We start from the raw sequence: 15,715 nt of genomic DNA on the forward strand, positions 1-15,715 counted from the left end.
TTGCATCTGCACGAAGATGGACGGGGTCAAATGTGGGTGACTAGACAGGCGTATGTGCTATATCCGATTATAGACATGCCAGAAGATATATCTCTGGCAACTACAGTACCATGACACGATCTATTCTCTTGTCTATTGCTTAGATCGAACTAATAGCCTGCAAATTGCAATAACAAGAAAGCCATTTGTTATGAACACCACTGTGTATCGCGACATTGCGGAAATGATACCCCGATTACAAAGGCGTCTACGCATCAATAGAGCAAAAGAAGACATTCACTGTAGCATGTCCGGAATAAAACAGCCTTCTGTGGAAAAGGAGCTTGATATGTCCAATGAAAAATGCCCGATCTGTCTTGAGATGGTTGGGTCACCAGATCCAGACGGCAGGATCGAGTCTTGGGTCTCACTTCATTGTGGGCACCTGTTTGGGTCGGCCTGTATTCAGATTTGGCTGCAAGGGTCACTCGATCGGGATGAGCCACGAAATACGGATCCGAATTGTCCAATCTGCCGCTCACCAGCAAAACACCCAACATGTGGACACCCCATATATACCGGTGCAACCTTCGAAAGATCTCGATATGCATGGGAACAATATCACATGACAACAATAATGGAAGCCAGATCCCTAGGTACCTATTTGGGCTCTTTTCAGCGGCGTATTGGTACACGACGCCGAATGTCATATCCGCAGCAATCGTTAATAATGATTACTAGGCGTGTAGCAGACACAGTTGGGAAGTGTCACACGTGTGCTAATATGCCCTTGTAGTTGTATGGGAAGTTATTGGTGTGGCAGAAGGACTTTGGCTGTTATATGTCATCAACGACCATGAAATAGAGCATGTCTTAGCCTACGAAACGTTACAAAACTTGCGCCAGGGATATCATGTTCAAGAGGCAGTTTAAGGTAGAATTAATATACCTTCCAGTATATTCTCACCACCGGTGAGGCTAGAGAAGGATCGGGTGCCTGCGCTACTTCGAATCTTGAGCTGTCACTAGGCCGATTGTAAAGTAGGGAATTTGGCTAGGCTGTACGGGCTCGCGTGTAGTGGGCTTGAAATACTATCAAGTTTCCTTGTGAAGAATACCGTAGACATTTCCTTCATCCAAGAGAGTGTGCCCGAGACCCTGCCGTCTGTATCTTTTGGCAACGCTCTTAGATATTAGTAATTTTTCATTCATTTACACCGTCGCTTTGTTTGAAAGACCTTTGTTCAGAGACATTCAACCATTTGAGTAGACTGTTACTAGGTTATCTGATACAAGTCGCTAAGACGTAGGAATCAGGCCCAGATACTCCCCCGAATCGGCCACAGATTCGGCGGCAATTAACTGACGCCACTACCGCTGAATGATAGTGTTACTGTCACACTAGCCGTTCCGAGCTGTTGAGAACCGCCATTTAACTTCCTATCTCGTTGATATTTTGTTCCTAATCATGTGCAATTCATCCTGTTAAGCCAACTTCTTATCAAGACCGAGTAGAGTAATTGCGGAAAGACGTTTTGGAATGTGCAAACGAGTTGATCAATATTGAAAACTGTAATTGATATCAAAGATCGAGATTCCATTTTAGACTACACGCAGGGTTTCCGAGCATTCTTTGTAACGGGATACGCGAGTAAGAATCCTCAGAAACTTCGCACCATCTCCAACAGTCCAGGTAGGATTTCGTCAAGCTCCTGGTACAACAGATTGTCGACAGCAAATGGTCCGATCTCGGCTTCCGCCTTCACTTTCGGGGTCAGCAGCTGTAGGATCCGGGTCTTCTTGATTTCGAGACCGCGTTTACCAAAGTATCTCTCGCTTTCGAAACTCCATTGGACATTAGCACCAACCCATTGTGCAATGCCGTCCACATATATTTGGACATCCAGGTCGACAGGACCACCCCATCGAGGCACTACCAGAACCGTCTGATTAAATTGCTGCACCAGCTCTGCGTGAGCCTTGGCGGCCCAATCAATCGCTTGCTGTAAATTGCAATGGAATTCTTTCATAACGATAGTGATGAGGTTATGTTCATCGTCGCCAGAGGCTTGCTTCTTGTCATATGACAGCACATCCTAAAGCGCCAGTGGCGTGAGCTTACTGTCTGGTTTTATGTCTGCCGCGACTTCTGCGAGATCGACTACGCTGGCAGAGAACTTACATTGGCAATGATGGTAAGATCCACCGCGAGCATTTCCAATGCTCTAATAGTGCGATGCGTCAGCACCTCATCTGTCAAGTCCATTCCCATCTGGAAGAAGGCTAGAGAGGGCATCACTCCGATGGTTTGCCGCCGAACCTCGAGATAGCTGGAAACGGTACAGATGTGTGAGCGCGACCTATCTTCCGCTTGTTGTGCGGTTCCCTTCAGGTAGTGTTCCCAGCTTGCAAGGAACCGCCGCTGGAATGAGTTCGTTGAGATGGTAGTCGCTCGGATCCAAAACCTGTTGTGTATCTCCCGTGAGCTAATTAGTTCTTACGATGAGGGTGGCTGACTCGGGGAAAGGACGACTTACTGTCGCGCAATCTCACCGCCGACCCATTCTCCGGCCGGTCGAGGTGTTTCGGGATTGCGCAGAGCATCCATCAGGACGGTCGACTTGATTCCATACATCGGCCGGTTCGGATCGATCGGAATGCTCGTCAAAGATGAAGAAGAGGTTCATAACGTCACACGCGCACCTCAGCTGCTCTCTCGTCAATCGTGGGTACATGAGACCCGCCAGCAAATCTTCAAAAAGCTTCTATCAGCATGGCACAAGGCTGCCACTCAGTCATATATACGGTGTGGCACTTACTGAAGTTACATTTGTCGAAGGTCTGTTGTGCTTGCGGAGTGAAAGCCCCGAAACTAGCCACCCACTTGAGGCATTCCTGTTTGATCTCGGCCGTGTGGATGTTGAGTCGACGAGGCCATAGCCAGCCGGCCTCCAGATCGGGTAGATAGACGGTCGTGGCCATGTTGATCTGTACCAATGATGCCGATTGGGCTGGCTGATTTGACAGGATATAGATAAATACTGGGTGGAACACGTTGTCGCCAACCGCCCGAACCATGAGTAAGGGCATTCAACCGCAATAACGCGATTTCCTCGTATTTATATATCAATTAATGGGAGAAACAAGGAGATGGAAAGGGAAATGTCATCTGAGGCAAAGGTATATTTGAGAAGGTTGTGCATAGAAATGTGCGCGATAGCGCTGATCAAGAAGAGGGCATGATTCTCGCTCACTGGCGTACAAGTTGGTTGCATTGCCACCATTTGGGAGCTCCAACATTGACCAAGTGCCTGCATCGTACTTCAATAGCAGTTGCGATTGTAATTACCACCTGCAAATTGCACGAAATTGTGCCTGTACCATAAGAAGGAGGCACAGGTTGTTAGTAAAACTGTTCGTCGACACAAATTCGGTCCCCATGAGAGAACATCGTTCCGGATATGCTCTAATTCTAGGCCGTCGATTTCAAGCAACTAGGTGGAAGCTGAAACCAAGATGGTTGCAAGGTCTGATCCTCTTCTTGTGCCGTAATCTAGACATTAAGTGCTCGAGAACGGTCACTGAGGAGCAATGTTGAAATGACACATCTCCAAACTGCATTTGAACCACACCACTTTGTGTCCCTCAGGTGGGTCAACATCAAGGCACAGAATAAGGTTCCTGGCCAGCAATCGACGTCTCCACCTTTGTTGTTGTTGTTTTGTGGAGGGGAGAGGGGAGGGGATGCACTAGTTTCTACCCAAGTAGGTGTCGATACTACACAGGGAGATCGCACTGCATTTCCTCATCGACATCTTCCATGACTACCATCAAGAAGACCGAAAGCAATGCCCGCCGTATTGCATCAGAAACGCGGAGCTCTTCTACCACCAAACGTAAAAAGCCTTACCAACCTAGTTGGCATTAGAGAAAGAAGGCGTTTAATCCATAAATTAAAAATGTGTGCGGCACCAAACCAACGTGCCCGAAAGAATAAACGTACTTGTTCGGTAGCTATGCATCTAACCGCTTTTATGTGGTCCGTAGAGCTTAATTACCAAGCTATCCATCCGAAAGGACGCCGCAAATGGCCTTACCGAACCGATCAACTCTATTCGTCGTTTGGCATTAAATGGGAAACAGTACTGTACATCTTGTTGGGTATCAACGCATGGTGCAGCCAATCCTCGGGTCGGTGGTGTCGCACAGCAGGCACACCATGAATCGACGTGGTCTTTGATCATCCCAACCTCAATTTATTTCCATGGTAATTGAAATGTTTACTTCTATCAGGTCACTCCCAACCCTCATCGATATCAACGAATAGATATGGATCCAGCCTCGGGCTCTCCCTGGCGTCGCATTCAGTACAAGCCTCTCGATGCTTCCCGCAACGAGATTCGAGTTTTGTCCTTCGAGCCTACCTCGACACCCGATGACTTGAGTAGTCGCCGAGATCGCATTCTGGGTCTCGGTCCCTTGCGCCTCACACTTGAGCACGTATCTTTGGACGACTTCAAGCCAGAGTATACAACATTTCGTACCGCACACTCTGCGCAATGGAGCCGGGTTGACGATGCCTGGTGCGAGCAATTTGACATTGAACTAGGGTCAACATCCTTAGACTTGTTCCGCACTATTGCTAGGTTCACATGGGGCGACTACACGGCAATCAGTTACATGTGGGGAAGCCCAGAAGATACAAAGACAATCATCATTAACGGGAAGCCCGTTACCGTTGGGGAGAACCTGGCTGCTGCTTTGGACTGCCTTCGGTCTTCCCTCGTGGACAAGGTCTGGATCGACGCCGTTTGCATTAATCAGGACGACATCGACGAGCGCAATGCTCAGGTCCTAAGGATAAGAGAAATCTTCAGCCAGTCGCTAGCAGTGACGATATGGCTCGGAGAAGATGAAATGAGTGGCACAGGCCTGGACTCTTGGGTCGAGACTTCGTTTGATAAGCTTCGCCTTTGCAACACAATTTTGGAGGCCAACGGCAGGCAAACATTGGAAGCAGCTCTGGGGATCGACGTGAAGGCATGGGAATCCGATCATAATTATGACGAGCTAGAGGGCTTCCCCTTCTCAGGGGATGTCTTATACTTTGATAACGAGTGGTGGGCCGACTCAGATGACGAGGGTGAATTTGAACCCCCGCATTTTCGCGATCTTGTTGCTGTGGCACTCTTTCGCCTTGCTCAGAATCCGTACTGGACTCGCCTGTGGATAATTCAGGAACTAGCCGTCAGCCCGATCCGTTCGACAGTCGACTGGGGCGATTCAAGCGTGCCCCTTAGGGTGGTTCTGACGCTTGCTGATAGCTTTTGCAACAAAACTCTGGACGGCGGCACCATATACTCTCACGCGGTGGCCAGAATGTCGCCATATCTGCAACTACTGAACTCCATTGGGCAGTGGCAGAAGTCGGGGGTCTTGTCTGATAAGGACGACGGGCTGAGGGGCACGGCAGTGGACGACTTACGTCGCTTGGCAGGATCTGCACAGTGCACTCTCCCCCACGACAAGGTATTCGGATTACTCGGCTTGTTGCCTCAAGCTATATCTAGCAAGATCACGATTGACTATAAACGGGACGAAACAGAACTTTCGTCTGAGTTTACCGCGGCAATTTTCATTGCAAATGAGAATAGTGGGAACTTGGAGGGAGCAGGAGACGAAAAGGTACAGAGTACAAAGGTTGATTCCATTTACGCCTTACAGGATTTGCCAGGGAGAGGGAAAGGTCTCGTTGCAAGGGAGAAGATCTTCAAGGGCACGCGAATTCTTTCTGAAGAGGCCGTCGTTAGAGTCAGTGAATCGGTCAGCGGCGAGCGGCTTCGAACATCCATCGGCCAGCAAGTTGAAGCCCTTACCGAAAACCATCGGCGAGACTTCCTATCTATGCACAACATCTACCCATACAGAAATGTTGCTGATCAGTATCTCGGGATTTTTCGAACAAACTCCCTACCTGCCGAAGTCGTTGGAGATAAAGGGGCAATCTTCCTAGAAGCATGTCGCATCAACCACGCTTGCGATAATAATGCACAGAAGAACTGGAACGAAATGATCAAACGACACACAGTACATGCTCTACGAGACATCAACAAAGGCGAAGAGATCACGATAACCTACCTAGGCCCTCTCAAGAACCGCAAAGCCCGGCAGAAGGCTCTTCAGGAAAAGTTCGACTTTACATGTTTGTGCCATCTCTGCGCCTTACCGCCAGAGCAGAGCCAGGAAAGCGACAGGAGATTGGAGGAGATCCACCGTTTGGACGGTGTCATCGACCAGTTCGGCGCAGAGGGGGTTTTGGTATCCCCACTCCGGACCCTCCGCTACTTTGATCAACAGGTACGTCTCTGTAACGAGCAAGGACGAGAGGACGTTGGTTTTGCGCAGGCCTTTGTCAATGCCGCTCAGCTCGTTCTCGCCAATAGCGATTTGGCAAGGGGACGCGTCTTCGCGGAGAAGGCGGCATCTGTTTGGAAGATGACCCTTGGCGGTGACAGCACGCAAGCTATCAAGCACGGAGCTCTAGCACGAGACCCCTCAAAGTATGAGCTATTCGGAATCTCAACGAAATGGAAAACGAAATTGAATGAAGCCCCGCAAGTACTTGAACCGGGCGACTTCGATGACTGGCATTGGAAGAGGGAGAAGCCAAACCATCCCGGACAGCTGGCAGATCTACGGAGCCGCACGACTTTCCCCAGGTTTATTGACCTCCCGGGCGAGAACGATGTCAACCCGGAGTTTTATGAGAGAAGCAGTATTGGTACATACCGACCGCGACGCCATTGGTGCTTTTTTGGTGAGATTGTGTATTTCGCTTCGCTACCCCGTCTGCAGATGGAGATCAAGGATGTTGACGGTACGACAATTCCGCTATACTTTTATAACCGATAACCGAGGCAGTGAATTGGCACCAGGACAGATTTAAAAGGGGTACACGGTCGCCATTCTCTACGCAGAGCGCCACGTATTTATGTTCTGCGAGCCCGGTATCCGCCATGAGGATCCCCAGATGATCAAGGTACTTTAAAACTCCTAATCTACAGCTTGGTTCATGTTCGCTAACCGAACAGGACGTCGTATAGATACTTCCACTTTCATTGGATAAGCTGCTGGCGTTGAACGACCAGGTCCAACAGTTTTCAAGAGAGATTAATGGTATGAGAATATGTCACGGGTGCGGAAAGAAGGCAGCCTCTCTGCAACGGTGCGGCAAGTGCTCGTCTTTCTGGTATTGCAATAGGGTAAGATTGCCATTGAAAATCTTCCTCGTATTATGTTGACTTTGATGCTAATATGGGTGTGATAAGGCCTGCCAAGTAGCTGGCTGGAACGAGAATGGTCACAAGGCTGATTGCAAGCTCCTCAAGGATCCCGATTTGCGAGAATTGTTTGTTCTCAAATGGGACGAGTTTGATAGCCATATTCGATTTCCTCTCCAAGCTGCAAAGGACCCCTAAAATAGTCTGCTCTCGATCTGTATGATCGCACCATTGTTTGTTGTCTTTTGCTTGGCTGCTTGTTTGTTTGTTTGTTTGTTTGTTAGTTTGATCGAGAAACATGCTCAATAGAGACGTGGTTGTTGTTTGGATCCTTGAACAGTGGTCTCGTGGTACAGCACTAGAAAAGTAGGCTCAGAAACAGGACTCATGCCATGCCGGGCTACTTTTAGTGAGTTGATCAATCCTGCATCTAGCCAAGAGGGTGCGGAAACAGCACGTTCGTGATCGAGACAAAAGTGGACCCCAGAGCTTGATCATAGATTGGACTGGACACCAGCACCAGTCCCCAGCTGGCTGGTCCCGAAGTGAACAAGCCGCCGCGATGAGGTCCATTGTGCTGAAAAAGGACGTACCCGTTTCATGACCCTCATCGGCAGCCTTCCTCCACGAGGCCATTTCCTGTCTTGTTTCTTTCTCGCTCTGTCGTGAGTGAGCGCATGTTGTCAACGAATGAATGGCACCGACTTGCAGAAGCGGCTTCAGTCTCAGCCACATGAAAGGACACACATACGTCATCCTGTAACGTATGTAGCGCAATCTGGACAATCGAGTACACACAAATGGTTGCGAATGGATGAATACTGACCGTAGTCAATTCTGATGGCGTGGATGTCCTAGGATCAATTTGGGCTCCTGTTCGGACAAGGGTTCGGTTTGGTTCCCGCTCCAGATGTCGACCAGAACAGCAAGCGGCTCTTAGCAGGCTTTGAAGTGCACAACCCAAAAGGGTTTTTGGCACCAACTAGAAACAGCCAGCCTCATTGAAGTGTGCTGGCACACGCAGGTCATCCTGTAACGTAATGCTATCTGGACAATTGACAATCTAGGGTGGACAACTGGTTGCGAATGGATCAATGACCGTAGTAGTCGTGTTTGTCGTGTTTGTCGCGTTTGGGGCCAGTCTTGTTCCTCGATAGTGTAGATCGAATGAGGACTCTTGTTTAGACAAGGGTGTTCGTTTGGTTCCCGCCTCCAAATGCCGACCAGGGCACTAGTGGGTGGCTCTTTCAGTCCCCACGCGAGCACTACGTTTGAAGGTCAATTCAGTGCACGACCAAAAAGGGGAGTTTTTGACAAACTGTCCTAAGCCGACCATGCCTAATGCGGGTTTTCTTGCATAGCGTTGCATGTACCTGCATGACAAGGTCGCTAACTTGCAGTAGTTTGCAAGAGCCCAGTCATCGTGACGCGGACCGCGCTCTGGTCAAGTGTCCTTCGTTCCCCACCAGAACGACTTGTCCTGTGTTGTGTTGTATTGTATTGGTTTCGGTCAGTCCACTTCGTATTCACAGCAGATCTATCACCAGGATCTACCACCAGGTGAGACTCGCCTGTACCGTTTTGGGATGACGCCTTCGTAGGACATTACGCGACATGCAATTGAGTGGTGGCAGACTGCAAGCTAACGAAACGGCAAGAGCAGCAACTACACAACAAGTTGACAGTTTCAAGCACGATTACAAGGTCAAAGTCATCGAATTCAAAGATAATCAATCTACATGTCCAGCTCGTTTCAAGCTCGTCCCTGCTCGTCTCTAGCTCGTCTTTAGCTGGCCTATCCGCTCTTCCCTCCATACATTGCGTCTCTGCATTGGCTCTGCTCAGTCTTGACCGAAGATCTCAGTCAAGACGAACAGGTTCGTAGCCAGCACCACGGACAGGTTGCAGAGGCCGTCTTCGCTGGCCGGTACGCAGGGATGGACATCTGCGACCCCCGTCGAGACTCACGCACGCCACATTCAAGCGGAAGACAACATGTCTCCAAGAAGTCAGGACGACTCGACAGCACGCCCTCTGCTTGGGTTATGTTCGGGCGGGAAGGCGCAAACGATAACAAGCCACGCCTCGCAATCGTCAGACTCGTGTCGCTGCGCCATCCCGGGATCCGAAAGAACAAAAGACAGAGAGAGAGTGAGGAAGTCAGTCAGACCAGCTGGATGACAGGGTCTCCTCGGCCATTTGAGGGTGCAAGCTCGACGGGACTCCTGCCGGGCTGGACGTCGGTCTATCAGGAGTAGGTCACCTGCCGGGCTGGACGTCGGTCTATCAGGGATGGATCACCTGCCGGGCTGGACATCGGTCTATCAGGGATGAAGCTCTTTCCTGCCGGTCTGGACATCGGTCTATCAGGGATGGATCACCTGCCGGGCTGGACATCGGTCTATCAGGGATGAAGCTCTTTCCTGCCGGTCTGGACATCGGTCTATCAGGAGTAGGTCACCTGCCGGGCTGGACATCGGTCTATCAGGGATCAGACACCTATAGGCTCTCAGCTTCTTACCAGGTGGACGACAAGCGTGAAGAAGGAAAGAAAGAGAAGAAGACGAGCTGAGATGAGGCACTTCCTTTTATATTCCTTCCCAGTGGGTCACCTCATCCTGGATCCACAAGCTAGCGGATTGCTCATTACCCCACTACACCTGCACTCTTCTTGGACCTGCCATCTTTTGGTAGGGAAAAGACCAATATTGACAATCGTCCTCAAACTAACCTTAGATAACTACAGCACCAACTTTCGGTCCACCTTATCATTTTGCATCCTGGCACAGAAACAAAGACCCTTTAGAACCATGTTTCGTTTCCAATCCCCCAACCACCCGACAAATTCTTTCAGTGTCACAACTGATTCCGTTAGCCTCCATTCGTCCAGTCATCTGTAAAGGTTGACATTCGCTCCCCTTGAGTTGTTATGGGCCTGAATAGCTAAGCAGCCCGTTTCTCGCTCCCTGTCACGGGAAAAGCGTTGTATGATTTAGTCTCGTTGTTTGGGTATTGGCCCTACTCAGTCCCGACCGATAATTATGCCGAGACGAGTAGGTTCGCACTGTCGCACCATCCGTCTTTCGCTCCTTCGCATTCCTTCGCTATTTCGCTCTTTCGCACTTTCGCACCTTCGCATCCTTTCGCCTTGATCATGGTCAATACACAGACAAAGAAATCGGTAAAGCCTATCATTGTGCATCACTTCAATGCCACCCCGATAGACGGCTAGTGTTCTTGGCATGTAGGAGCGCACGAATCCACGGCAAACGCCCAGATTAGCAGTTGTCACATCGCCTCGGGAGTCCGAAGTAAACCCCTGGCATCCACAGCACTGGGGAACAACACTGGGCCACCAACTAACTCATGCCATGATTGGTTCATTTAAGTGCTCAAATTCCCGTCAGATTGTGGAGACAGCTAGAGTAAGCCGATTTCGTCCCTCTCCCAATCGTGTCCTCGACCCTCCTCCGGTGCTGCCCGCTATTGCACCAATACGGAGCTTTCTGCTTCCATTACACAATGGATCAGAATGAACGCATCCAAAACGAGCCACGGGACATTGTTCAACAGATGATATACAGTATGCAATGGTTCTCCGATGTGCTCATTCTTGGGGGGTCGACGGCATGGACCGATAATGGGCGTGTACTGTATATGACCTCAAGTATGACCTAATTAATGGTGGCCCAAATGCGCTTTCTGGGAGGGTCATACAGAGTACCGACATTCGAAAGTGCCGTTCATCTGCATCAGATCTGAAGCTTATATGGTTGGCGGACGAAAGCCGCTGCATTTCCATGCCCGTTTCGAGCTTCGTTCTGAGCAGATGTTATTTATTACAACTGCCATTCTTATGCCGCGTGAGGCTTGTCGCGACATTTTCGGCTCGTCCTATTCAGGTATAGTGCCGATCACTATCGGTCACGTCAGTGCTCGGAGTCGCGTACAGTCACCATTTTTCTTGGATACTAGGAACAACAATCCGTATGTGAGCGGACGAGAAGAAGCGTATTACAACTGATCGGACGAGTCTACAATAACGGCGCGCAACCCCTCGGTTTTCATGTCATGACTGGGCACGATTCTCACCCTTGTCTCTGGCATGTCCAAAGGCCGACCTCAGATGCCATTTTTGGTCCTCTTCACCATACAGTCACCAGTTCTCATCGGACGAGTATTGTATTGGTGATGCCACACCAGCACGGATGTTGGTGTGCCATTGGCCGGTAGTATCCATTGGCCGGAAGTATCCATCAGCTGTACGCCGAGTATGAATTTGGTTCGCAGCCAAATTCTGGGACTGCGCCAAGAAGTTCTGTACGGCTTCCCTTTATTCCCTTGACTCATATTGCCACATTATTGTAGCGCTTCCGGATGGAATGAAAGCACATTGAGGAGCAGGCGTGATCAGTGACTAGCACGAACAATTCTTGTCACAAACACAGAGACTTTACGAAGTGGGCATGTGCAGCAAGCAGTCCTACGCAACAACGATACAAAATACGGTATGTATAATCTTGGGATTGAGATCTCTGTATAAACAGACATGTCTTTTGTATTCACTAATTTGACTATCTAGTGCGTCTCTGCATTGGCTCTGTTCATGCTGTCAAGACTATGGGTAGATAGTCTGGCAAGACAAACAGGTTCGTAGCCAGCACCACGGACAGGTTGCAGAGGCCGTCTTCGCTGACCGGTTCACAGGGTTCCACATCTGCGACCCCTGCCGGATTCCACATCGGCAGGACACCCCGAAGGGTCACTCGTTGGATTCCACATCAACGAGGTAATGTGCTAGGGTACAGATAGACCGCCAACACAGGGAACAGGACCGCCACATATCAGGGTACAGTTAGACCGCCAACAACAGGGTGCAGGACCGCCACATAGCAGGGTACAGAAAGACCGCCACTAGAAGGGTGCAGGACCGCCACTAGAAGGGTACAGTTAGACCGCCAACAGCAGGGTGCAGACAGCTCGGTGAAGAGTGTAAAGAAGAAAGGAAAGAAAGGGAGTGAAAAGTCGAAGCAGAAGAAAGATTTAAATACTTGTTCAGGCAGGATGGTCCCACGTGATCATGGTGGAGTTGCATGGCCATTAGCACTACTTCCGGCGTCGGTTCGTATGGAGATACAATTTTATTGTGGTGGACTTGGACCACATCTGAACATGCATAATTTTAGCTATAGACTTGGTAAATTGGTTTCCTCTCTTTGTCTCTCTTCTATTTCTCTTTATGCAGAGACAGTCCACTTGTGGCTCTCACCTAGAAGTATAGTTTCGAACCTCTAGAGTCCCGTAATAACTGAGGACATATCTTTTCCGGCGTAAAAGCATACTTGCAGCGCTTATCATCCACTTTTGATGATATAGACTCATTATGTGATACTTAGATCATAAATTACTCCAGAAGAGCTTGGTTACAGTACATCTCATGATCCTGAGTTCGGAACTGGCATAGTCCGAAAGAGTACTCTTGGTAGATTTCCAGGTGGGAGCGAAAATTGGATCTTCTGTGCTTAAAGAGAAGAGAAGAGAGAGACGAAAAGAAGAAGCCATTTCTGAACATATCTGTACTGTACCTTACTCTACAAAGTGTTTTCCGAATTCAAGTCTCCACAATCAAATGCTTCTTTGTTTCTTGTATCGCTACTTTCCGACTCCTCTGCTTTCCATTTTGTCCCGCTTTCTCCTTATTCTTCCCCTCTTCCCGTTATTATTTCTTTTACCTTCCTTCTCTGCTCGCTTTCTTACTTTCTTACTTCTCCTCTTCTTTACAATACCTTCTAATCGCTTCCATCTTCTTATCCACTCTTGCACACATCCGTCTCTTTCTACCAGTCTATATTCCCGAGGCCACATCCCAGAGGCTACTCGTATGTCGGTCTCGTGATACATACAAAACAATTCACCAGAAAGCATTCGCTACCGCGGGCAAAGCGGACCGCCCTCCCCATAGGGTTCACCATGTCAATTCCGCATATGGTAGAAATGGATTACACACTGTCACCGCGGACACGACCACTTGAAGATTGGACTGGGAACCGAAAGGGTACTTTGGTGAGTTTACACTCCGATCGTCGACGTGTGACAAGCGGCAGCTGGTCACTGACTTTGGCCGAGTCGCAACGACGAAACCGGCGGCGGCAGAGAAACAATTTTCAGATAGAACTCAGTTACTGTGCAACGCGGGTGGATGATCTACTGGAAGGTGAGTCACCACCTCGGATCAGCAGAAGGTACACCCATGACTGACCTGCCCTACTTTATCAGAACCGAGTACCTGTAAGTCCGCCCTGTTCCATTCAACAGCTTCCAGCTAACGTCTAGCTCACCCTCCAGGATGCAACAAGTACAAGAGTAAATGCTCCCCGGAAGACTCGATGACATGAACTAGTCACTGACTCCCGTATTGCAGATTGAGACGTATGTAAGTGTTTGGGCTGTGTACTGTATATATGGCGAGCAACTTTCTCTGACATGCATACGCTCTATTAGGATCAGTAAGGGACAAGAGGTGTAAAGCCCTCAACGGCGACCACGATCCAACATATTGACGAAGGAAGCAGATTCGGGAACGAGGCTGTGAAATTACAAGAAGCCATATCATCCCTCCACATATCACATACAATGTCGAACCTGGCAGACGCGCGCCAGTTTCAGCCACAGGGTTTCGTGTAGGCAATAGGGATATACTTGGAAATAACAGTAGGTCATTAGGGCATTGATGGACGGGGCATAGAACAATCGTGCATTCTCGGACTCATGATGGCCGATTACATCTTGGTTTTCGTCATCTACAAGCCCCTCACGTCATGCCACATAGTCGGCCAGATTGAGAGGAGGAATACAACTTTATCGTAATGGGTCAGAAGATCGACTAGGTAGCCAAGAGTTCTGTGATGGTGTTCAATGACTAAGACGACGAATGATACTGTTTGTGCGGTGGAACAACAAAAAACAGAGGCGGTCATGGTATCGCGGAGTCAAAGAAGTACTTGCAACTATGACGCCGCCGACTTTCTTGACATTCTCGGAGCCGGTATCTTTTCGATTTTATTCTCTATCGCCTTGTTATCAATCGTCTGTAGCCTCCTGTGATGCATATAGGATGACGACTGGACGTCGGAGCCTGCAGGTCGCAGTCTTCTGATGCGGGGCTGTGCGACCGGTGACTCGCCGCCTTCAGCCGCACGAGGCTCCCGACGTGTCCTAGACGAGGACGACGACAAGGATAAGGACAAGGACAAGGACAAGGACATGAACTGCCCGATTGAACGACGCGACCCACCGAAGCCAGTATTAGTATTATTCACTCAGAGCCATCGCATACGAGACGACTCCTGATCGCGAATTGAGCGCAACACAGAAAGACTACAAGAGACGGACAGGCACCCTCGACCCGAAAGCCTGCACGGTGGCTTGCATTGCCTCTGTCGAGATCGAAGCCCAAGCGGCCCTCCACATGCTAGACGAGCGACATCCCGGCGGTTCGCCATGGGCCGAGGTGACGACTATGTGTTCCACGCAGGGAGCATGTGCGGGCACAGCATCATCGTAGCGACGCTACCGGCAGGCCAAGAGTACGGGACAGGATCGGTGGCTGCGCTTCCCTAATCTCTGGTTTGGGCTGCCTGACCTGTCGCGAAGGCCGGCGCGCGACATCCGGCTAGGGGATGTACTGGTCTGTCTTCCGGACAGCGAGAGCGCGGGACTGGATGCATATGATCTGGGCAAGGAGACGGAAGACGTGTTCGAACCGCTTCGACATGGACGCGCACTCGCGATGGCCGAATTAATGATCCGATCAGCTATCGGCGGCACCAAGCTTAAGTCGCCGAAAGACGCACAGATCTTGTGCCGTAGCCTGTGGATATAGCGAACTGGTAGCTGACTGTTGCGCTATCATCCGTGCTGCCGCAGACGTTCCGGACAAAGTGAGCATCTAGATCACGCATCTTGGTGGACTGAACCAAGTCAGGCGTGATGGAAGAATTTGCGACACTCAAAACTACAGCGCCACTTCCTGGCACTCTCCCTGGAGCCTCCGTAATAAGATCGACAATGCTACTACCGGTCTTACTGGAATATGGAACACTCGCTAGGAATGTCCAAATCGAAATGAAGTAGGTAGAACCAGTATCAACATTGATCATCTGAGACCATTGAGTCGGCGGGTACCAGTAGTGGCATGTGCTGCCGTCCAGGCTGGCGAAGACAGAACCGGCCGCATACTTTAGTCTACACCAAAATTAGTGTAGCCATTTTTCATCCAGCTATCCTGTTCGTATGTACAAACGGCGTCTATCACAATATTCTAGTTATTCACAAGTAAGCTCTGCACCCAACCTGTGAGCCGACTGCAAACCGGTGCTCGATCTACTTACCCCGATCATCAATATCGTGTAGTTCTCAAAAGATGGGCTTCCAAGTAAGCTGGTGCTTGCAGTTGC

General features: G+C 49.6%; 7 protein-coding genes across 7 annotated transcripts; 5 read left to right on the forward strand and 2 right to left on the reverse strand.

Annotated features, from left to right (window-relative positions):
- Positions 1-1,640: 1,640 nt before the first annotated feature.
- Positions 1,641-2,961, reverse strand: BKA67DRAFT_595888 (terpenoid synthase; the record flags this gene model as incomplete). The annotated part of the gene is made up of 5 exons (XM_046105225.1): positions 1,641-2,075; positions 2,162-2,444; positions 2,517-2,544; positions 2,594-2,731; positions 2,799-2,961. The coding sequence occupies 5 exons, from the start codon at positions 2,959-2,961 to the stop codon at positions 1,641-1,643; spliced, it is 1,047 nt and encodes a 348-aa protein (XP_045952228.1).
- A 1,095-nt stretch (positions 2,962-4,056) lies between these two features.
- On the forward strand, positions 4,057-7,326 carry BKA67DRAFT_123488 (heterokaryon incompatibility protein-domain-containing protein). Its single transcript, XM_046094953.1, has 3 exons — positions 4,057-7,018; positions 7,083-7,241; positions 7,308-7,326. Exon 1 carries the CDS (start codon positions 4,309-4,311, stop codon positions 6,889-6,891), a length of 2,583 nt encoding a protein of 860 aa, XP_045952229.1. The 5' UTR covers positions 4,057-4,308; the 3' UTR covers positions 6,892-7,018; positions 7,083-7,241; positions 7,308-7,326.
- On the forward strand, positions 6,999-7,544 carry BKA67DRAFT_123551 (uncharacterized protein). Its single transcript, XM_046094954.1, has 3 exons — positions 6,999-7,018; positions 7,071-7,241; positions 7,308-7,544. Exons 2-3 carry the CDS (start codon positions 7,158-7,160, stop codon positions 7,455-7,457), a joined length of 234 nt encoding a protein of 77 aa, XP_045952230.1. The 5' UTR covers positions 6,999-7,018; positions 7,071-7,157; the 3' UTR covers positions 7,458-7,544.
- Positions 7,545-7,697: 153 nt separating this feature from the next.
- Positions 7,698-8,027, reverse strand: BKA67DRAFT_586311 (uncharacterized protein; the record flags this gene model as incomplete). Its single annotated transcript, XM_046104246.1, has 1 exon — positions 7,698-8,027. A coding segment is annotated over one exon (330 nt), but the record flags the coding sequence as incomplete, so codon positions are not given.
- A 1,169-nt stretch (positions 8,028-9,196) lies between these two features.
- Positions 9,197-9,831, forward strand: BKA67DRAFT_664735 (uncharacterized protein; the record flags this gene model as incomplete). The annotated part of the gene is made up of 2 exons (XM_046108432.1): positions 9,197-9,513; positions 9,588-9,831. The coding sequence occupies 2 exons, from the start codon at positions 9,197-9,199 to the stop codon at positions 9,829-9,831; spliced, it is 561 nt and encodes a 186-aa protein (XP_045952232.1).
- On the forward strand, positions 9,729-10,155 carry BKA67DRAFT_586320 (uncharacterized protein). Its single transcript, XM_046104247.1, has 2 exons — positions 9,729-9,949; positions 10,006-10,155. Exons 1-2 carry the CDS (start codon positions 9,833-9,835, stop codon positions 10,063-10,065), a joined length of 177 nt encoding a protein of 58 aa, XP_045952233.1. The 5' UTR covers positions 9,729-9,832; the 3' UTR covers positions 10,066-10,155.
- A 4,113-nt stretch (positions 10,156-14,268) lies between these two features.
- Positions 14,269-15,141, forward strand: BKA67DRAFT_664736 (uncharacterized protein; the record flags this gene model as incomplete). Its single annotated transcript, XM_046108433.1, has 4 exons — positions 14,269-14,304; positions 14,373-14,561; positions 14,632-14,769; positions 14,839-15,141. 4 exons carry the CDS (start codon positions 14,269-14,271, stop codon positions 15,139-15,141), a joined length of 666 nt encoding a protein of 221 aa, XP_045952234.1.
- Positions 15,142-15,715: the final 574 nt, after the last annotated feature.

The sequence above is a fragment of the Truncatella angustata genome, assembly GCF_020726525.1.
Source record: "Truncatella angustata strain MPI-SDFR-AT-0073 chromosome Unknown BKA67scaffold_11, whole genome shotgun sequence".
Taxonomy (NCBI): domain Eukaryota; kingdom Fungi; phylum Ascomycota; class Sordariomycetes; order Amphisphaeriales; family Sporocadaceae; genus Truncatella; species Truncatella angustata.